This window comes from Pseudophryne corroboree, chromosome 2 (genome assembly GCF_028390025.1).
Source record: "Pseudophryne corroboree isolate aPseCor3 chromosome 2, aPseCor3.hap2, whole genome shotgun sequence".
Lineage (NCBI taxonomy): Eukaryota > Metazoa > Chordata > Amphibia > Anura > Myobatrachidae > Pseudophryne > Pseudophryne corroboree.
In genome coordinates, this window is record NC_086445.1 from 747,751,894 (window position 1) to 747,776,199 (window position 24,306).

The 24,306-nt window shown below is 44.3% G+C and overlaps 1 protein-coding gene across 2 annotated transcripts; it reads left to right on the top strand.

The window, feature by feature from the left end:
* The first annotated feature begins 3,139 nt into the window (after window positions 1-3,139).
* OLFML3 (olfactomedin like 3) lies at window positions 3,140-24,306 on the top strand. 2 transcript variants are annotated; one of them, XM_063955423.1, is made up of 4 exons: window positions 3,140-3,382; window positions 14,904-15,183; window positions 18,988-19,056; window positions 20,704-24,306. In XM_063955423.1, the coding sequence occupies exons 1-4, from the start codon at window positions 3,275-3,277 to the stop codon at window positions 21,489-21,491; spliced, it is 1,245 nt and encodes a 414-aa protein (XP_063811493.1). In that variant the 5' UTR covers window positions 3,140-3,274; the 3' UTR covers window positions 21,492-24,306. The 2 variants fall into 2 exon arrangements, with proteins under 2 accessions (XP_063811493.1, XP_063811494.1); XM_063955424.1 differs by lacking the exon at window positions 18,988-19,056 and having other exon boundaries at window positions 3,141-3,382.

Genomic DNA, 24,306 nt, shown 5'->3' on the forward strand with positions numbered 1-24,306 from the left:
ATTTGCTGCTGCAATCTGATCTGAATTACCTCCATAGGGTGTACTTAAACACTACTGCGATTCATAAAAGAAACTAGGGCACTACTATGGGGCATAACATTAAATAAGACTCTCTACTATGGTTCAGAAAATGAACTAGGGCACTATTATAGGGCATAAAATTAACAAATGCTGCAGAGAAGTGTCTCTCTAGAAGCATTGGGATGGGGGCCCCTTCAAAATGTTGCTATGGGGCCCACAAAGTTCTGGCTACGCCCCTGGTCAGAGGCATAACTGTATGTGGCATAATGTGTAACGGGCATTACAGTGTATGGCATAATGTGTGGCATAACGTGTAATGGGTAATATGATGTGTGGCATAATAGGAAATGGGCATTACGGTGTGTGGCATAGGTTGTAATAGGCATTATGGTGTGTGGCATAACATGTAATGGGCATTATGGTGTGTGGCATAACGTGTAATGGGCATTACGGTGTGTGGCATAATGTTTAATGGGCATTACGGTGTGTCGCATAATGTGTAATGGGCATTATGGTGTGTGGCATAACGTGGAATGGGCATTACTATAAGGAGGAAAAATTACAAATAATGTAAAAGGCATGAATCAGGTTTTTTCTTCTTCCTGTGTTTGTTTTTCCTGTGTTGTACAAGGTGCTCTACATGGCATAATGTGTATAAGGGGCACTACTGTGTGGTGTAATGTGACTGACGGACACTACTTTAAAGTGTAATGTGAATTGGTATTATTCTGTGGCCACGCCCCTCCACTGTGAAGCCACGCCCCTATTTTTACGTGCGATGGGGGAAATGCTAAAGAAAACTTCACCGTTGGCGCCACAAGGTCTAGAACCGGCCCTGCTAGCTGATAAATGCACAATATGAGCTGTTGCATAAGACCAGTTCTATCATTGCAAAGTGAACAGTTTTGAAGCTAAATGTGGAATGTGATACATCTTCTCCTTCATATACTACTGCGGTGATGTGTGTTATATGACAGGGGTACTATACACCCGTCATTATCGGTGCTGCTATCTACAAGATAACATTCCGTTATGCTGGGCAATGGGGAAGATGTAAGAAATTTAATAATTGGTGGAGAACTGGTATCAGAGCGGAGAGTTTTTACTTCTCTCCCTGGGCACTACTGCTTCCTGCTTCATCTTGGTAAAAAGGTGAAGCAGGAAGAGCTTCAGCAGTCAGTGGTAGTGACCATTCTGACATCTGCAGCTATCGATTTCGACAGCTGCAGGAGTCATTGCCCCATCACCCCAGCAGGGACAGCGCTGCATGGGAGAGCTCGCAATAAAATCAAGATATTGTGCATAAACACGAAAGCATGATTGATGTTACACTTTCCAGTTCTTTGATTGGTCAATGCCTTGTGATTGTGATCAATACACATGTACCAAAGGCATTCTGCCTGGTGGCCAAACAAACTGAAATAACAAATAATTATACCAGTACCTGAGGCATGGACTATTTGATGCCGTCTCTATGTGCCAGTTGCTTCCTTGTTTTGTGCTGATTCCGGTGGATAACATTGCAGATTTCTTCCATTTAACAGCCAGAAGAACGCAAGTACTGCCATCTGGCTACAGTACATCAGGGAATATATAGTTATTAAAAGTAGCTCTAGCATGGTGGTGCTCAATGTTTTTCCCCTTAAGTGGAAGTCTAGTTGTTAGCAGTGGTGCCGAGAGGCGGGGGGAGCGTGTACTCTTTACCTGGGCCCAGGCCGCATGTGACGTTGGGTGGGGAGAGAGGACTAGCCACAAGCAGACGCCTCCTGCTGCAGTAGTGATCCCAACTGCGTTTTACGATGCAGCAGCGGATCACTCAGACACCATCGGGCGGCTACAGCCACACAAGCAGCTCGTTGCAGAGGCCAGGAAATATTTGTCCTACAACGGAGATCCCTGACCTCTTTCCACCCCTAAATGGCGGTGACACTCCTCCGTTTTCCCAAATGGAGACCGCCCCTTACCCACCAACCGAACGGCAGCAGACTGTCAATCACTGACAGTCTGCTGCTGTCCTGCTTCCGACTTTGCAGTATCCATTTCCGCACACGCACAATGGGTCATGCACATGCGCAAAGTACCGATCATCTGTACCTTGTGCATGATATCGCTCTAACAACCACACCTGATTGATCCCTATTATGTCATGCAACTCAGGACTGACATCATTTAAAATGTCTGACACACTTGACCGACTGATTAAAAAAAAACCAAAAAAAAAAACTGTGAAGCCGGGAGTTATGTACGAGTGGAACAATTCAATATTATAGTAAAAGCACAACAATGGCCCTCATTCTGAGTTGTTCGCTCGCTAGCTGCTTTTAGCAGCATTGCACACGCTAGGCCGCCGCCCTCTGGGAGTGTATCTTAGCTTAGCAGAAGTGCAAACGAAAGATTAGCAGAACTGCTACTAAATAATTTCTTGCAGTTTCTGAGTAGCTCCAGACCTACTCCTAGATTGCGATCACCTCAGTCCGTTTAGTTCCTGGTTTGACGTCACAAACACGCCCTGCATTCGGCCAGCCACTCCCCCGTTTCTCCAGCCACTCCTGCATTTTTACCTGGCACGCTTGCGTTTTTTAGCACACTCCCTGAAAACGGCCAGTTACCTCCCAGAAACACCCACTTCCTGTCAATGACACTACGATCACTCGAGCGATGAAAAAACGTCGCTCAAGCTTGTGTAAATCTGCAAAGTTTTGTGTGAAAGTACTTAGCGCATGCACATTTTTGCCATTTTTTCACTTGATCGCTGCACTGCGAAAATCGGCAGCGAGCGAACAACTCGGAATGACCACCAATGTCTGATACATATGTAAAAAGTAAGATCCCTGCTATTTGAACTATATGTAGTATGGATATATTTAATTATTGTTTCATTTTATACCATAGAGAATGATTAACAATTATGCAAATAAATACATGTATTGATATCTGAATCCGTCCATATGTACAAAGCAACTAAATAATGGCAATTTTTATCTTTGGAACCTTATTAAATTAAAAGCCATCGATGGTAATGAAGGGGTTGCTGAGAGTACTTGGCATTGTCTTACATCTGGATTTAATAAACTCGGTAGATGAAGCTGTGTGGAAATCCCTCCCACAAGGAAAAGTAGCCAGGCATTCCACAGCCGTGAGCTGGACACAGTGCAAGAGAACAAAACTCTGCCCAAAGTCTTTTTACAATTGGTAAGAAAACAGTCTGTTGGAATAAGAATCTCTTACAAATCAGCCACGAAGGGAGCCAAAGATGGCTGGTATTGTGGCCTGCATCCTCCTTTCCTTTGTCACCGTAGTTCATTCTCAAGCTCAGACAGCATTTGTGGAGTACATGCAATCAAGGATGGGAGTTTTAGAGGTAAGTGAGTCTATTCTAGAACAATATTGATGGAAATCTCATATTATACATGGAATAAAGGTTGAACTTGAAAACTTCCTAAACACTTTTTATATGTATAGCTTACCATGAATATATTACTCAAAGGAAACAAACTCTTCTTGAGCTTAGAATGCAAGGTTACTGTATGTAAGCCTTTTGATTAGAAATACTATGCAATGTAGAGAGTAATGTAGTATTATGAGTTTGCAATCTAATCCTGTTAAGCTAATTAAAAGAAAACGAACATCCAAAAAATCCAGCTTCAATTTTCTCAGTCATAGCAATGTGTAAGGGGTAAAGCTCCATTAAATAGAAAAAGAGGGGGAAAAAGAATTCCAAAAGAGATGCAACTTATGTATCAAGTCTAGAACATTTAAGAAAACATTCTAGAAATAGCTGTATGAAAAGTGACTACAGTCCCACTGTTATAGAAGAATCCCAGGGAAAATAACAAATAAAAGTTCTGTTTTAAAAGGACAACTAAACCCTATCTATCTATCTATCTATCTATCTATCTATCTATCTATCTATCTATCTATCTATCTATCTATCTATCTATCTATCTATCTATCTATCCTCTAGAATTCAGTTCCATCAGATTATCAGACAATGTAAACAGTGAAATAGGTACATCAAAAACAATACAAATAATATAACAGAGCAATTTGCTTTAAATTTACTATATTATCGTATGTATCCAGTTGTTTGATTCCATCCATTTATTGAATTCAGTTAATTTTCATTATCCATGACATTGCTATATTGCTAGCTTTATGCTCATGTGCTCTATTGTACTTCTCTACTTTCTTAGGCAAGTTTCCTGCTGACATTGTGTTAAATGACACTGACAGCGTTTGTCAACTGTGATTACAAAGTGGCACTTGCACTTGTGGTTAGGTGGGGGAAGGGGCGTTAGTAGAGTGCCATTCAATAGATTCTTTTATGGGCAATAATAGTAAATTGAGCATTCCTACTAGGAATTTCCTAGTCTATATGCTATTATACTGGAGATCCTGGAGCACTACTGTGTCCTGCATAGTTGTAGTCAACCATAGAATCCTTATGAGGATGCCATCTGTTGCTGGACTTTCAACAGACATTTACGTAGACCTCTCAGACCTAATTAAATGTCTGGGTTATTCTGGGTTGTGCACATAATAGTTATTTTTTACCAGCACTTCAGGTTACATGGGTGATGTAATTTTTACTTAAAAAATGATGACCTCTCTGTGCTGTATAAGTAACTTACAGTGTCCTGTAAACGTATTCAGACCCCTCAAAAGTAATCAGATTTACCTGTATTATAAATGGTACACATATTGTTCCAGACAGTATTTGTTTTGCTGACCAGTATGCTCTAAAAGTAAATATTTAATCGCGTACTTCATTATTTGTCTGCAGATTTAAAAACACAACAAAACTATTAAATGCTGATCATATAAGTTTGCAACCCCTGTGCTGTGGAAGTTACAAGTTTACACAGATGAAAGATATTTCCTTAATAATTGGTTTGTAATTAGCTCTATCTGTGAGTTGACCTTTTACGGATAACATTCAAAGGACATTGACCATACTGTCAAAATGAAGAACAAATAGCATTCTAAGAAAATGAAAGGTAGAGTTTTAGACATGCGCAAGATAGGAGAAGGGTATGTAATAATACTATCCAAATGCTTGGTAATATCCCAGTGAGCTCTGTTGGCCCAATTGTAAGAAAAAATGGAAGCTGCTTCATACCACCCAGGGGGTCTACTACAGTATGGCTCCCAGCATACCGGCGCCGGGATCCCGACCGCTGGTATACCGGCAGCAGGGCGAGTGCAAAAAAGCCCCTTGCAAGCTCGCTGCACTTGCCACACTGCATTCACCATGCTGCATTTGCCACGCTGTGCTCGCCACGTTGTGCTCACCACACTGCGGGCACAGTGGCGCACGCCTCCAGGGGTATCGTGGACACCCCACGAGGGAAAATAGGTGTTGGTTTGCCAGCTGACGGGATTCCGGCGCCGGTATGCTAAATGCCGGGATCCCGACAGCCAGCATATCAAGTGCCACCCCACCCAGGCACTGCTTAGACAAGGCGTCACTAAAATTCAGCCTCAGAGCAAGAAGGAGGCTTGTGAGAGAAGCCACAGAAGAAGTAGTAATTATTAGTCATTGGCTGAGATTGGAGTGAAGGTGTCCAGTCAATAGCATCAAGAGCTCTGCATGCAACTGCCTGTATAGGAGGGTGTCTAGAAAGGGGTGGCACTCAATATACTGGCTGTCGGGATCCCAGCGCTCAGCATACCGGTGCCGGGATCCCGACCGCTTATATACCAACAACTATTCTCTCTCTTGGGGTTCCACGACACCCCTGGAGGGAGAATAAATAGCATGGCGAGCGCAGTGATCCCGCAAGGGGCTCTTTTGCATTCTCCCCGCTGCCAGCATTCCAGCGGTCGGGGATCCCGGCGCCGGTATGCTGGGCGGCGGGATCCCGACCGCCGGCCAAACATAGGGGGTCATTCCGACCCAATTGCACGCTGCAGTTTTTTGCAGCCGTGCGATCGGGTCCGAACTGCGCATGCGCTGCGGCCGCAATGTGCAGGAGCATCGTGGCCCGGCGACGGGGGACGCCGGGCAGCGATGAAACTAACGAAGATCGGGATCGCAGCACCAAACACACGGTGATTGACAGCAGGAAGGCATTCCTGGGTGGCAACTCACCGTTTTCTGGGAGTGTCGAGGAAAACGCAGGCGTGTCCAGGCGTTGGGAGGGAGGTTGTCTGACGTCAATTCCGGGACCTGACAGGCTGAAGTGATCACAGCGCATGAGTAAGTTCAGAGCTACTCAGAAACTGCACTAAACTTTTTGGCACAGCTCCCCTGCACATGCCTTCGCAAACTTGCTAAGCTAAAATACTTTCCTCCATAGGCAGCGACTATCTGATCGCACAGGCTGCAAAAAATTGCAGCATGCAATCAACTCGGAATGAGGCCCATAGTACACCGCTAGAAATAAGTCATTACTGAAGAAAAACCACATAAAATCACGTCTGGAGTTTACCAGAAAACATCAGATGGATCCAGCTACTGTAAAATGTGGGATAAGGTTTAGTCTGCAGGGATTGGTTACTTATGTATCCAGCATTTTTCAGTTTACAATTAAAAAAAAAAAAGTCTGCAGTCAAAAAATACTTTAACTGCCTACTGGGTCACAGTAAATATACTGTCTACAATAATCTGTGTTGCAAACGGTATATTTATTGTGAACCAGTAGACAAATATGTTGATTCTGAGAAATTATGCAAGCCACTTTATTAGATACCTATATATTAATATGGATATATTACTACGGCAACTAGCCCCTTTACCCCTAATTGAATTGATCCAAATGTCTAAAACCTATTAATGACACCGCTGAGAAAATTATACTGGAAACTATGTTTCTGTTATGACAAATTCATTCACCTACAAAATCAAATATACTGTATCACTTGCTAGCAGGCGATGCCCCTGTCTTTTTTTTTTGTTAGAGATTATTATCTCACCTCAATACTATTCTCAAAGGTGAGTGGTTAAGAGGATTATTGAGAGAGAAGAGAATCAGCGACACCTCTATACATTGTCAAACTGGGACATGAAGGGCTACAAAGCGGTATACATATATATATATACATATATATACTATAGTAAAAACAACATAGTCCTGTGCAGTATAAAGTAACATACAGTAAGTATAATGTATAATTCAATGCCACAGTCTGAAACCTGATCCCTAGAGCAGGAGGTGGGCTCACCTAGAAGTGGGCCCACCAAGGATTTCCTCTGTACCCCTGTGACAGAGGCACTTTAAGAGAGGAGGTGGCCCGTATGCAGTCTCTGATTGGACCCCCTCCTCCTTGGCCGTGCAGTGCAGGTCTCTGGGAACATTTCTATTACATATCTCGAAACACCAGAAAAAGCTGGGGCGGCCATTTTCAGAGTGATATTTGCTGCTTTGCAGTCAGTGCCAGGCTGACGGAGAGATGAGTATAATTAAATGGGTGCGGTGTGTGGGCCCCCTTGGACACAGGCGCCCGTTTGCACCGCACACCTTGCACCAGTTATAGATACACCAGTGACCTGTGGGCCAGTCCGACACTGCCTCTACAGAGTGCTGATCTATGGAAGCAGACTATACAAACTATGGGGCTAATGCAGAGTTGCATGCAAAGCAGCTGTAATTACTCCTGCATTGTGTTCATGTAACTAAATGTATGTATTCGGCTATATGCAGAGCTGTACGCATGTTTGTGGGCCAACTCCGCCTATCCGTACTCTTGGTTTGGTAGCTGCCATAATCATTTATTTATTAACAGTATCAGTGCACTCTTACACAGCCTATACTACAGTAGGTGCAAACGATATGTCTGAAACAAATGTATTTATGCTGCTGTTCAGCTCTGCATAGCCCGCAGTTTCACTAAAATGCCCTGTCTGACAATTGCCACTTATCAGCACAGTTATACCACTTCATATGGAGATATGACTTGCCATACTTCTGGAGAATGCGTAATGCGGGAATATTCAAACCGGCATATGCATCAGCCACTATATGTAATTTTAGCATTAAACAAATGTAGTAATAATAATAATAATAATAATAATAATAATAATCATTATAATAATTTTACTTATATAGCACTCTATCTTCAACAGGACTCAAGGCGCTTTACAGATATCAAAAACAATGCACATAACACAGAAGATTTAAGTAATACAGCAATAGACAAGCCACACAGACATAAAAGAAAACCTTGAGCAAACAGTAAGCATAATGGTAGCGTATAGTTTACCTTCGTGGAGAGGACCTTTCCCATAACCCCCCCGGGTCCATGTCACAATCTATTTGGAATAGTAAAGTGTGGCGAGCGAAGCGGAGCGGACCGAGACACCGAGCCCGAAGCGTGGCGAGCGAAGTGAGCCTGCGAGGGTCCAATGCTGCATGGAAAAAAAAAATGACCCCAAACGAATGGAGAATGAAGCAAACATTTAGGAGCTGTAAGGGCGGAAGTTCTCTCCTGCCCTCTCGTTTTGTCACTTCCAGGTCCTGAGCACGAAGGTAACATAGACACAACCTAAAGCCCAGTACCCACGGGCCGATGTGGGAGAGATGTGTGCTGAGCGAACCGCTCAGCACACATCTCTCCCGCAGCTCAGCACAGCACGATCTGTGCTGAGCGTGCGGGGGGAGACGGGGGGGCCACTCATTTCACCCAGCGGGTGAAATGAGCGACCCGCTAGATTGGCCTGCGCATCGCTATCGCTGTAGGGGGTACACACGGAGCGATCCTGCTTAAATTCTAAGCACTCTAGTCAGATTGCTTAGAATATCGCTCCGTGAGTACCCCCCTTAAGCATAATGCAGGATTGGTGTAGGCATTCTGGGTAATAACTTCCAACGGATGTGTATTCCACCCTCACAAGGTACCATGTGGGGCAACCATCTTTGGCACACTGCGTAGCAGAAATTATGGGGCCCGGGACTGGCAAAATAGGCAGGCCCCCCCCCCCCCCCCAAAAAATAAAATAAAAAAAAATTATATATATATATATATATATATATACACAGGTACACCACCGATTTTCCGGCATCCTCGGTTCCAGTGCCGTGCCGGATTATCGATTTTGCCGGATTAACGGTGGAAACTAATTTTGCACCTTCAGAACATTTCTAAAGCAATAAATAGTAAAATATATGCTACAGTATAATATTAATGAATGAATAAACACAGTAGTGTATGCAAAACTGTTTATAAGCCATAACAGCCCCACTGATGCTTGCTGTGTCACCTGCAGTGCCCTCAGAAGCTGTACTCACTGACACTTGTGCGCACTGTGTCTTCCGCCCATGTGCGGTACTTGCTGTGACCTTGGACGCCATAACAGCCCCACTGATGCTTGCTGTGTCACCTGCAGTGTCCGTGGAAGCTGTACCCACTGACACTTGCGCGTATTGCGTGTTACGCCCATGCGCAGAAAATGTTCCGGATTAAAGGATGTCCCTTACCCCATTTAATCTGGACAAATCAAAATTGTCCGGATTAAAAGAGGTTCCGGATCATCGGTTGCCGGAAAATCGGTGGTGTACCTGTATATATATATATATATATATATATATATATAATATTTTTCTTTTTTTTAAAGAAAACAAAATTTCAATGTCTCCAGAGTTTTGCCCCCAGCACCATATTACGCCCCACACGGTATTGCCCCAGTACCTGCACACTGGGGAGCTGCTTGTTGTCAGGGGTTCTGCTTGTCTTCCCACCCCCCTGCAGCTGTTGCCGCTGCTGGAGCCACAGCAGACTGTTTGGCGGCCTGCTTCAAGTAAAACTGTTGAAAATGTCCCTTCCAAAATGTCCGCCGCCTCGAAGGAGACAGTTATTAAAGATACTAGAGCCTCCTCTAGTATCTTTAATAACTGTCTCCTCAGAGGTGGCTGCCATCTTGAGAGGGACATTTTCAATAGCCTGCAGGAGCCGGGCAAACAACGGGCGGAAGTGGCGGCGGCAGGAGGACGGACGGCGGACAGAGGATGGATAGTGGGCAGCGGCATGACTGGCCCGGGCCCTACCCTCACTGTTAAAGAGTCCGGGACAACTGTGCCCGCAGCACCCCCCTGATGGTGGGCCTGCGTAGCAGTGATGTGCTGTGGGGTGAGGCAGAGCTTTTCCTGTAATACTAACATTTGTGCCAGAGTTTTTTCTGTATAAGTATATGAAAAATAGAAAGAATCTGTTTGAAATATCTTCTTTGCATTATTCTAATCATTTTTATAATCAAAACTCTGCCTATATTTTCTGCGCATCTCTGATCAAAACTCAACAAATTTCCAGGAGTTTATGCTGCTGCACCTGTGTATACTGCCCAGATGTACCCTTTGGCTCATATATTGCATGTAAATTTGGCTCTGGTGCTAGCCAGTGCCTCCTGAGCCATTTAGTTCACCACACGTCCGTACTGTGTAGAATTGCCGTGGGTGGTATAGTCAACCCATAAAAGAGATAACACAAAATGGGGCAATTGTAGCATCCAATTGCTCAGAGTAGGGTCCCAACAAAACCACCAAGTTCATGTATTTTTCATCCCATCCACAAGCGTACCAGATGAGACAGACCCTTATTTGGTGCACTACGAGGTGAGAGAGGCCACATAATGATCCTGAGTTTTGTGGTTGTATCGCAGTCCTTCTGTGTTATATTGTCGGTTGTTTGCCTTCTGTTTTACTTCGGTTTAACACAGGTATAACACTGCTATTGATTTTAAGCTGGCACTTTGTAATAGGCACTGTAACGTCTTAACCTATACTGAATAAATAAGTCTATAGACACATGTGTTCATCCTGATTACAACTCCCACACCCAGACAGCAACCCTCCACCTCTAGCAAAAGGTGTTAAGGTACATACACACTGGGCGTTCTTGCCCAGCGTGTATGCACAGCGATAATTGCTGACATCGCTGGGCTGAAAAGCGCTCAGTGTATACACACTGAGTGCTTTTCCCCCCTGCCCAGCGATGTCAGCGGGGGTGAGCGGCTTTCCATAGCAGGACGCTCTGGACAGCCGCTCACCCCGCCGTTCATCTACTGGTAATACCAGTAGATGAACGGCGGCCACTGGCGATAAAGCGGGAGTGCGCATCAGCGCTCACCGCTCATCGTTTGGGCATACACACTGGGCGGCTTTGAGCTGAAAGCACCTCAAAACACCAAAATTGAGCTGCTTTCAGCTCAAAATCGCCCAGTGTGTATGGGCCTTTAATAAAATCTCACAAATGTAAGGTCAGTAAACCACACTCAACCACTATAAGTTGCAAATAGTCTGCAGTATTGATCTGAATTGGTTTTCCAAGCAATACTTCAGTAAAGGCAGTTGAAATAGTTTGCAATATTTATCTGTACAGGTTTGTAAATATATGTAAATAATAATAAAGAAAAGCATTCAAAGATTCTTCAAAGTTTTACCTTGCTATTCATTTTCATAGTTTATTTCACTTTCTAAGGACCACAGGAAATATATTCTGATTGTTACTCTTTTGTTCAAGAAGTTACTTACAGTATGTTAATCGTAGCATTCTGCTCTGCAGGCTGAGTGCATGACCTTTTCTAGTCCTTTATCTTCCCTTTTATGCATTTCAAAGACACAATATGTTTGCAGCCACATCAAAGTTCATTATGTTCATCACACAAGTTCTCCAAAGCCAACGTCCACACAGCTGTTAACTACAGTAGCTTTAGAGAGCTAAATTTATGTATCTATAAGTCAGATTCCTAAGAGACTCCGTAATTATTCATATACACATTATAGCTGAAAAAGAACTCTCTATTTTTACACTTCATCTTCAAGCAAGAATGTAAAGAAGCTAGTATAAAAAGGCCTAGGAGGAGATTCAATTAGGCGTGGGATTTACCCCACAGCTAATTGAATGCACTACCCAATTTAATAAGATATGGGGGGTGGTCTTCAGTATACCACCGGCTGGGATCCCGGCGACCAGCACACCAGCGCCGGGATCCTGACCGCGGGCATGCTGACACATATTCTCCCTCAGGGCCGGCTCTAGGCATGTTCGAATAGAGCGGCCGCGCAGGGCGCCACCCTTAATGGGCACCGCGCGCTGGTGCCGCCATATTCGAAGCTGGAGCCGGCCCTGTGTGTGCAGCGTTGTCCCGTCCGTGTGTGCGCTATGCGCGCTGCGCCGATGTCTAACGTCAGACGCCGGCGCCGCGCATAGCGCACACAAGTGGCCTCACTCTCCCGCCCGCCAGCACTCCCGCCAGCACTCCTCCTCCCCCTCTCAGCGCCTCAGGTATTTGGTGGGGGGGGTCGCACATTTATAGATCGCACTGTGGGGGCATTTATCTGGCACTGTGGGGGGCATTTCTGGCACACTGGAGGCATATCTGGCACACTAGGGGCATATCTGGCACACTGGGGGCATATCTGGCTCTGTGGGGGCATTTCTGGCACTGTGGGGGGCATATCTGGCTCACTGGGGGCATATCTGGCTCACTGGGGGCATATCTGGCTCTGTGGAGGCATATCTGGCACTGTGGGGGCATTTATCTGGCACTGTGGGGGCATTTATCTGGCAATGTGGGGGCATTTCTGGCACCGTGGGGGCATATCTGGAACACTGGGGGCATATCTGGCACACTGGGGGCATATCTGGCTCTGTGGGGGCATTTCTGACACTGTGGGGGGCATTTCTGGCACTGTGGGGGGCATATCTGGCACTGTGGGGGGCATATCTGGCACACTGGGGGCATATCTGGCTCACTGGGGGCATATCTGGCTCACTGGGGGCATATCTGGCTCTGTGGAGGCATATCTGGCACTGTGGGGGCATTTATCTGACACTGTGGGGGCATTTCTGGCACCGTGGGGGCATTTCTGGCACACTGGGGGCATTTCTGGCACACTGGGGGGCATATCTGGCACACTGGGGGCATTTCTGGCACTGTCGGGGGCATTTCTGGCACTGTCGGGGGCATTTATCTGGCACTGTGGGGGGCATTCATTTATCTGGCACTGTGGGGGGCATTCATTTATCTGGCACTGCGGGGGGGACACATTTATCTGTGCACTGTGAGGGGGCATTAATGTATCTGGCACTGTGGGGGCATTTCTGGCACTGTGGGGGCATATCTGCGCTGTGGGGGCATTTATGTATCTGCACAGTGGGGGCATGTATGTATCTGGCACTGTGGGGGCATTTCTGTATCTGGCACTGGGGGGGGGCATATCGGCACTGTGGGGGTATTTATGTATCTGGCACTGTGTGGGCATTTATGTATCTGAACTGTGGGTGCATATCTGGCACTGTGTGGCCATTTATGTAGCTGGCACTGCCTTGGGGGCATGTCACGTGTAGCTGGCACTGCTGGGGGGGGCATGTCGCGTGTAGCTGGCACTGCTGGGGAGCATGTCGCGTGTAGCTGGCACTGCTGGGGGGCATGTCACGTGTAGCTGGCACTGCTGGGGGGCATGTCACGTGTAGCTGGCACTGCTGGGGGGCATGTCACGTGTAGCTGGCACTGCTGGGGGGCATGTCGCGTGTAGCTGGCACTGCTGGGGAGCATGTCATGTAGTGTTCCCGCTAGGCGTCTGTGGCTAGGCAATGTGTCTCAGTGCTCTCCCTGGTGCAATGCGTCTCAGTGCTGTGCCTGGCGCAAAGTGTATAGGAGGTTCTACCTGGTGCAGTGTGTATTAGCTGCACTACTGTGTGGTTTAATGCAAATTGCCACTATTATGTGGCCACGTACCTTCCCCATGAAGTAACTCCCCTTAATTATTGCTGCGCGCCTTCGGCGAGCACTGTCCATTCTTTGACATATAGGTATGGGAACAACAAGCAGTATGAACATCATTTTGCCCTCCTAACTTAAAAATGTGCCCTACCTGTGATCAGCACCATGCCCTAAAAAGTGAACACTATCATGTGTAGCTGGCACTGCTGGGGGGCATGTCATGTGTAGCTGGCACTGCTGCGGGGCATGTCATGTGTAGCTGGCTAGCTGGCACTGCTGCGGGGCATGTCATGTGTAGCTGGCACTGCTGCGGGGCATGTCATGTGTAGCTGGCACAGCTGCGGGGCATGTCATGTGTAGCTGGCACTGCTGCGGGGCATGTCATGTGTAGCTGGCACTGCTGGGGGGCATGTCATGTCTATCTGGCACTGCACATTATGTGTATCTGGCACTATACTGGAGACATTGTGTGTAAGGAACACTACTGTGGCTATGTGTAAGGCTGCTAATTGTGTGAAAATATGTTTATAGTTTGATGATATGAAGTTATGAGGCCACGCCCACTTTTCCAGAGGCCACACCCACTTTTCCGGGAGCGCGCGCCATCGGCGCGCGCATGGGGGGGGGGGGGGGGCGCTTTTACATTTTCTCGCTCAGGGTGCTAGTAGGCCTGGAGCCGGCTCTGTTCTCCCTCTTGGGGGTCCATGACCGCCCTCGAGGGAGAATAAATAGCGTGGCGTGCCACCGTACCCACAGTGTGGCGAGCGCAGCGAGCCCGCAAGGGGCTCATTAGCGCTTGCCCAGCTGTCGGTATGCTGGCGGTCGGGATCCCGGCGCTGGTATGCTGGCCCCCGGGATCCCGGCCGCCGGCCACTCATACTTCACCCGATGTGGGAACCACCTGTTCCCAGTGGATGGATTTTTCTGCGCAGCCTCAGGAACTGCAAGGAAAAGTCTGTATCAAAATGCAGGCCCTGCATTTAACATGCGGCAAAACACACAGATTCTATCAATTTGTGCAGAATCCATGGGTTCGTGAGTGTGAATCCAGGGTTTACTGTTCGTAGAAAATGAAGAAAAAGTGAATAATTCCAGGTGTGAAACCTGGAGCTTTTCCCCACATGGCAAACCACAAACCAAATTGAATTCCCCCCCATAGCAGTAATAAGGGTTGTGTTAAATATACAGTATTAGAATTGACTAATACAAAGTTTGTCTGCAGGAAAGAATTGCACAATGGCATGATCACAGCAATCGCTATAGTACAGAACTTCGGGATTTCAAGAACCAAGTGTTGAAAATGCTGGAAAACATAGAAAAGGAGCGCGACTCAGTGAGGAATGAGATGGAGAACACAAACATTCGAGTTGACCGGTTAGAGAGGGAGGTGGACTACCTGGAGACTCAGAATCCAGCACCGTCATGTGTAGACATAGATGAGAAACTGACAGAGCTACACACCAACAAGAAGAAGAAAAATGAAAAATATGAGAAGCTGACAGGTATGTGTTTCTTTGAAACCTTTTTTTTGCACCCAATGTAAATATTCAAATATGCCCTTGAAAGTAATATGTAATCCATCACATTACCAATAAAAGCCCTGACACACTTACCTTCCTCCATTCTTTCTATGCAGTACTAAGGAGGCTCACACAGGTAATAGGTGGAGAAAGTGAGAAAATTCAAGAACAGATTAGGCTGACCTGCACTGTACATACACAGCCTGATTCTGAGTTGGATGCAAAGTGGCTGCAAGTACAGACTCAGCAGCCAGATTTAGGGGGAGATTTATCAAAGCTTGGAGAGAGATAAGGGGCCTAATTTAGACCTGATTGCTCGCTATTTTTTTGCAGTGCAGCGATTAGATAGTCGCCGCCTATAGGGGAGTGTATTTTAGCTTTGCAAGTGTGCGAATGCTTGTGCAGCCGAGCACTACAAAAACAGTTTGTGCAGTTTCTGAGTAGCTCAGGACTTACTCAGCCACTGCGATCACTTCAGCCTGTTCGAGGCCGGAATTGATGTCAGACCCCTGCCCTGCAAACGCTTGGACATGCCTGCGTTTTTTCCAACCACTCCCTGAAAACAGTTAGTTGCCACCATAAATGCCTTCTTCCTGTCAATCACCTTGCGATTGGCTGTGCGAATGAATTCTTCGTAAAACCCATCGCACAGCAATGATCCGCTTTGTACCTATATGAGGCACCTGCGCACTGCGGTGCATACGCATGCACAGTTCTGACCTGATCGCAGTGCTACAAAAACCGTTAGCGAGCGATCAGGTCTGAATTAGGCCCAAAGTACCAACCAGCTCATATCATTTTTCAAACACAGCCTGTAATATGGCAGTTAGGAGCTGACTGGTTAATACTTTATCTTTCTCCAAGCTTTGAGAAATGTCCCCCTTTCTACTTTATGCTAATGCAAGTTTCCATGTGGCTTCATGTGAATAATCACACAGCAGTTTTTTTTTTGCATCCTCAGCTGCAGTCATCACTAGCAGTGGCGGCTCCTACTTACATTTAGAAGTGGGGCTGCCGCTACTCACATAACCAGAGAGGAGACAGCCAGCAGGTGCCGCGGTGTGCATGTGCAAACCCCCAGCTTTTATGGACTGCATCAGATGCAGCCCATAGGAGGGATTGGGCTGCGCCAAAAGCAGGGAGTAGCTTCCTACAGGAAGCCAGCTCTCCGCTTATCACAGCCCAGTCTGGCAGTCCCAGAGGGAGGAAACACCTCCCAATGGGACTGCCTTGTGTGTCTGTGTCTGACAGGTAGGACTTCCTGTAGGAAGTCATTACCAGTCACGCTGAAGCCAGTGCAGTCACTGACTGCGTCTGGCTCACCGACACTGAGACGGATGGCAGGTTTTATCTGGGTTGGGGCTGCAGTCCTTCAGCCCATAGGTAAAATCCACCACTGAGTTAGTAAAAACACTTAAACCGCCTCCATGTTGGATGCAAAACGATGTGGTTTAATGAATCAACACTGTCTTGGTAGACAGTAATTAGGTTGACCCCGTTAGTTTAGTAGGGTCTTCAGTTTGACAGTATAATTTGATCGGCATCAATATTGTTGATTATAAGGGGTACATTTTCTGAAGCTTCTGAAAGTGAAAAGAGGTGATGTTGCCCATAGCCACCAATCAGATTTTATCAGAATATGATTAGTTACTATGGGCAACATCACCTTGTTTCACTTTTAGAAGCTTTAGTAAATTTACCCCTAACAAGATACGACATGTAAATGATTGAATATATAATAAACATACCATAATGGTCGATAGTGCTGAGACAGACAATGAATAGTTTGACAATGTAAAGTCCAAAGGTATAAATAGCTCGACAGTAAAATAACCAATAGTTTATACAGTAGATTAATGTAAAAAAAAAAGGTTGACAGTTAAGAAAACAGACGTCTCTTTGTCGTACGCATTCCTGAGAATAGTGCAGAAATCTGGCTACACCTCCATGACATTCACATGACACTCCCATGAAATGGATATCTTACATGCATTCACATGCTGGCCACCCAGGTATTACATGGAACTAGAGAAATGCACAAAGGCTCCCTAAGGTGTGTATGCATAGCTCCCAACAGTCCAGTTTTATTGGGACTGTCCCACTGTCTCGCCCGCAGGCAGCAGTGTCCCGTGGTGGGGGCGGGAGGGGGCTGAAGGCAGTTGGGAGGCTCCTGCACTCGCTGCTTTGCTGTAGAGCAGCGGTGTATAGAGCAGCGGTGGATAGACAGCAAGCGCACACAGCGTCTATTCATGGAAACATAGGGACTGGGAGCATGCCAGCAGCTGACAGAGCGCTTCCCATGCATGCCCCCACTGTGATGGAAAACGAGGGGTGTGGTTCGCAATCGCGACATTACCATGAAGCCACACCCGATCCCTCTGAAGCCATCTATGCAAACTTGTAAATTGTAAGTTGTTTTGTGAAATTTTTTTTTTTATACATGCCCTCTTCTCCATCCATTGCAATCTTACTTAGGTAATGTTGCCCCATAAGATAAATATGGATTTAGCAAACAAGTATTAGATGACCCTATACATACTCGGCAATGAATGCTCCCCGCAGATACTCCCATCTTGCCGCACAAATCCTGGTACTTCCCTGTTAAAACAGTAGCTTGCCTGCGGGATCAGTACGAGATCCTGGCGGTCAGGAGACCGACGCCAGGAGCCCGACTGTCAGGATCCCGACGGTGAGCACAGCGTGTCCCCTTGTAGGCTCGCTGCGCTAGCCATGCTTCGGGCCCGGTGACGACCTTCGGTTGCCACAGGGTTCTATTCCCCTCCGGGTGGTGGCGTGGACCGCCACCCAAGAGGGGTAACCAGCAGGCGGTCAGGATTCTGACCGCCGGTATTTCAGCTGGTGTCTGGATGCCAGCGTCGGTATCCTGATTACTGCCTCCCTTGCCTGCAAAACAGGTGAAAATAGCATATTCCATGGCAGTATGTTTTGCATGTTTGTAGTGTGCTAGTAAAAATTAGTGGCCATCAGTAAGCTTTCATACTGTAGAATTATCAGTAAAAAATAATTTAATGGTTTAGCAACCTCTTACTCAGCAGGAGTGAATATCTTGGCTGACTTAGTGAAACATGTTGTAACAATTACAACACAGTACCCTCCACTGACCAACAAACTAACCCTTGTCAAGCCAAACACACCCTTAATAATGTTATTATTCACAAACTCCAACTTGCACTTTCATCAACATTTTAGTGACCTGCATTTGCTTGATTGATTCTCAATTCAAATAAAGGGGTATATGTACCAAGCCCTGGAGAGAGATAAAGTGGCCAGAGATTAAGTACCATCCAGCTCCTAATTGGCAGCTAGGAGCTGATTGGTTGGTACTTTATCTCTGTCCACTTAATCTCTCTCCAAGGCTTAGTAAATAGACCCCAAAGCGGCCTATTTAATAAGCCTTGCAGAGAGATACAGCAGAGAGAGAGAGAGAGAGAGAGAGAGAGAGAGAGAGAGAGAGAGAGAGAGAGAAAGTAGAGAGAGAGATAAAGTACCAACCAGACAGATCCTGTCATTTTTCAAACACAGCCTTTAACATGGTAGTTAGTAGCTGATTGACTGGTACTTTATCTCTCTCCAATTTATCCCTCTCCAAGGCTTAGTAAATAGAACCCAAAGAACTTTTTTTTTCTTTTTCATGTTATAAACTTTGACATGGTTTGTCCCCCTTACACACATTAGCTTTTGCTGATAATTTCTAGAAATTACTGCATGTGTATAATACTGTAAGTTCACAGGGGTTAGTGGAACCTACCTCTCATGTTATAATAGGTTGCCCCACTGCTGAGATCCCTGTGGAGCCAGATGCGATGCTGCGTCCTCCTATCATCCGGAAGTCATGTAAGTGGGTTCCATTAACCCCATTTGACCTACTATAAAACCTTTCTTTCTAACTTTATATATCATATTAAAATATGGATTCATATATTGGGACTCGTTTACAATTGAATGCAACTTATAAATAAAAAGATGAACGAAGAAATAAAAAATATATTTACATGTCGGACATATCTCAAGTTGCAATGGTGGTATTTTTTTTACCAGACATTAGGAGTACATCAATGTGAATGCTTACTCCTAACACTGTTAGGCTCCATCTTTGTCCTATCAATAAATGCTAAAGTCACATACTATTGCATACAATATGACATAATAAAGTTCCACATACACAAGAGAGAATATTGTCTTGACAGTGAATAAAAGAGCAAAAGTTGCAAAATTTATATAGAATTTAATAGAATCAGAATTAAGTAAAGCAAAAAGACTGCCACGTCTTGGTATAATATAGCAGCAAAGCTAAACAGCCCTGTAACAGGTCAGCAGTGAGCCCTGTGCTGCCCCCACACCCTGAACGCATGTCATCATGAAGTTGCACTGTTATGGGGTAAAATATAAATCGGGGCACTGAAATGTTGCACCTTATGCACTGTGGACACTATAGTGTGGCACAATATGAAATGAGGGCCCTACAATGTGGCATTGTGACCTAAGGACACTTCAATGTGACATTATATGCAGTGGTAACGAGAGGGGGTGCAGGTACTATTTACCTGTGCTCAGGCCTGATGAAGAGGCCCAGAGGGGGCAAAAGTCTCCCAGCCCAGCACACACTGCTGTTTACTGGGCTACAGTGTGGCCACGGAGGCACTTAAAGTACTTTTTTTCTGTATTTATTTCGAAGTGTGCAGGGCCATGCCTCCCATGATTAGGCTACGCCCACCAAAAAGTACCCCTGGGCCCTGCCAGGCTCTCTATTGCCCTGATTATATGTACTGGGGACAATGTATCACATTATGTGAATTAGGAGCATTGTATGAAATACAGTAATGTGTACTGGCAGCACTATAATTTAGCATATTGTGAACTATGGCCCTACTATGGGCTATAAAAAAAAAATAGAGCATTACAATGGTGCATAAAATAATTAACTGCAGCAGAGAAATTTGTTTCTTTAGAAGCATTAGGGCATGGCACTTTCAAATTTGTTGCTATGTGGCCAAAAAAGTTTTGGCTATGCCCCTGACTGACACTGACATACAGTATTCAGGATTAGTGAGCACGTGATCTTATAACTAGTTTATTGCGTATAGGAACCAAAAGAAGTAGTATAGTGTGGTATTTATAACATGATATAACTTTGTCAGACACATACACTATATAAATATATCAAAACGATGGGAACTGTAAGTATTTGTGAAATACTAGCATAATGCTTCACGCTCCTTGTAGCTAAGTTACAGTAACTACAGTACATGAGTAAAATCTAATAAAACAATAGCTCGTACACTACCCCTAACTTCTTGTTTCTGTAGTGTACTGTTTTCTGTAGTATTTTTATCTGCGTTACTTATTCAGCACATACCAATGTTTTTATAATATCACAATTAATAATACAGTCTGGCTTATGACTGCGTTTGAATACCTTGGTATAGTACTTATTGATGATATATGGTGACTTGTTATCTTATAATCCTTTTACTTATGTAGACTGCACTGACACCATTTCCCAAGTCAATGCCATGAAAATACTGAAGCGCTATGGGGGCAACGCTGGCCTTTGGACCAAGGACCCTGTTGGAAATTCAGAAAAGGTCTATGTCTTTGATGGAGCTGGTAATGATACTGTATTTGTGTTTTCCCGCATGAAGGAATTCACTCTTTCTTCTTCGACACGTAAAGCAGCTCGGATCAAGCTGCCCTTCCCATGGATTGGAACTGGCCATATAATTTATGGAGGCAATCTGTATTACATCCGTCAGGGTGATGAATTCCAGGTCATCAAATTCAACTTGGCGAACAAAACAGTGGTTGACAGTGCTGTTTTGCCAATAGAAGATCAAGTACCAGTATATGGTCTATCCAAATTCAACTACATAGATATCGCAGCAGATGAGGAAGGCCTGTGGGTCATCTATGCTACAAAGGAGAATGAAAAGAACATCTGCTTAGCCAAGCTAGATTCAAGTAGTCTTGGCATTGAGCAGATGTGGGATACCCCATGTCCGATAGAAAATGCTGAAAGTGCTTTTGTGGTTTGTGGCTCCCTCTATGTAGTGTACAACACCAAGCTCCCAAGTCGCTCTCGCATCCAATGTGTCTTTGATGTCAGTGGCACTATATCCAGTGAAAATGTCCCAGTCGTTTACTTTCCTAAAAGGTATGGCTCTCATTCCAGCATGAAGTACAACCCCAAGGACAAGCAAATCTATGCTTGGGATGATGGCTATCAGATCTTATATAAACTGAGCATGAAGCCTAAAGAAGAACTGTATTAGAAAGAGCTTAAGGATGTTCCTCTCATGTTCATTTCATGTATCCACTATCATTTTAAATGATGCTAACATGTTTTATAAATTGGTGTTGGGTACTACAAACATTGCTATATATGTAGCATTATAAAACCTAATTTAGGTAGTACTGCATTCCTATAAACATCAATGCTGCTGTGTATGTGATGTAACTAAGATTCCCAGTTGCAGAAGCCAATGATTATAGTGTTGAAATATATATATATATATATATATGTATGTATATATATATATATATATATATATATACACATACATACATATACACTCATATTTATCAAGAAATGCTTTTTAAGATTAAAGAACTACTAAACCTAAATCAATTAGCTTGTAATAAAATAGCTGGAAGATACTTGAGATCAATCTCCAGCTACTTTCCTGTCCACTGTAGACCCCCCCATCCCCCAGCAATAACCCCTATGAAGTACATTGCAGTACAGCATTTCTCTTTTAGCTCCCTTTCAGAGAAACTGTCTGACAGCACTACCGTGTTCCATCATAGGATGGAAACTTTTACCTACAGTATATATCAATGAATGTAATTAGTAACGTGTTTATAAAAGAAAACTTGTAATTTTGGTTTGGTGGTCTTAAGTGATTTAAGTTAACTCAGCAGGTTTTAAACAGTGCATTTGATTTTCACAACATAATGATTTAATTATCACTTTATTAAAGTAATAATAAAATTATTATGGTCACTACACAGTAACATACTTACTTTGCATAGAATTATAGTTTTACAACAAATCTACTGTGAAATTATCTACCCACTTTGGAAACACGCTAATAAAGCAATATTTAATTATTATATAATACACAAGTGATATTATTAGATGTATAAACTTCTGTAAATAATATCTGTACAGGGATTTCTAAAGTTAGCGTTTATCGTCATAGTTATGAAGTAATTATGATGTATGAGGAATACTGTCCTCTAATGTAAATGATAGAAATTATGCCACCTCAGACCTGTATAAAAGTACTTAGAGGGAGATAGTCTTGGAGAGAGAAAAAGTACCAACCAACCATCATTCAACTGTCATTTTACAAGCTGTGCTAGAAAAATGACAGAAACTTATTGGTTGCTATGAGCAACTTCTCCACTTTATTTCTTTTAAACAGTTGATAAATCTCCCCCTCAGTATGTAACTTTGAACTTTCAAGCAATCACAGATCTCCTTTGGTGAATTCTAATATCCTTATAATTGACAGTATGGAGAGCATTATAGAGTGCATTAATCCATATACCGTTAAATTTGCATAGATTATCCTAAGGACAGAGGATTTTTTTATGTGGTTTAGTAAAAAGGAACGAGATATTATAACTTAACACTCATTATAGTCATTACCATAAGAAATCTTTAGACAAAGCATACTTTCCTAATCTCCTGAAATTTCCAGGAGACTCCTGAATGTCAGAGTTCTCCTGAACTCCCGGGATTGAGATCGCCCCCTCAGATCCTACCAACCGCTGTAGCGAAGTGGGTGGGTCTATGATGATGTATTTTGCTCCATTGTGACTCCCTCCCTCCCCACCGACACTGTGCAATGCTGCAAACCACGGTATTTGGCAGTGGGCAAGGCTGTGATCATGTGAAGTGCATAGACACTCCTCTACACTTGGACCAGCCCTTTGGGGCCTCTCAGAGAGGAGTCCTGAAAAGTAGTAAATTGTCAGTAATTTCAAATGTGTCCAGTAGATCTGCACAAACTCACTAAAAAGTTAGATAATATCATAAACAAAAATATTGAAATGTAATTTTATTAAATATCTTTTTAGATGAAACCCTTGAAATGAAAGTGATACTGCCAATATACAGCAATGAGAGCCACACACCTTACGGGCTTTCCAGGGCTGCTTAGCTGGGGCAGATATTTTCATTGTTTTAAACGCCTTCCACAAAGAGAACATAAATCTTATATGCAAGAAAGAGTTGTCATGTAATCTTCAGATTAGCCACAGTACATTGGGGGTCATTCCGCGTTGTTCGCTCGTTATTTTTTTCTCGCAACGGAGCGATTAGTCGCTAATGCGCATGCGCAATGTCCGCAGTGCGACTGCGCCAAGTAAATTTGCTATGCAGTTAGGTATTTTACTCACGGCATTACAAGGTTTTTTCTTCGTTCTGGTGATCGTAATGTGATTGACAGGAAGTGGGTGTTTCTGGGCGGAAACTGGCCGTTTTATGGGTGTGTGCGAAAAAACGCTACCGTTTCTGGGAAAAACGTGGGAGTGGCTGGAGAAACAGAGGAGTGTCTGGGCGAACGCTGGGTGTGTTTGTGACGTCAAACCAGGAACGAAACTGACTGAACTGATCGCAGTTGCCGAGTAAGTGTGGAGCTGCTCAGAAACTGCTAAGAAGTGTCTATTCGCAATTTTGCTAATCTTTCGTTCGCAATTTTGATAAGCTAAGATTCACTCCCAGTAGGCGGCGGCTTAGCGTGTGCAATGCTGCTAAAAGCAGCTTGCGAGCGAACAACTCGAAATGAGGGCCATTGTTTTAAAGATCCTGTGTAACAGAAAAAATAAGAACTACTAATTTGTGGTCTAAGTAATCAAGTATATACTGTAGGATTGATGAGGAATAATTAGATCTGAATGATTACTGTGTGATAAATTCCTTTTTAATGATGTCTTATACTAAAATTAACAGTGCCCAGTATTACACGAAGCATTCTGTTTGTTGCCAGACTTCTAGTACTGATATCAATATGTATGGTCAGTGTCATTTCCATCTGATGTGTAATTGCTACAATTGTTTTTCATAAAAAGTCCACTATA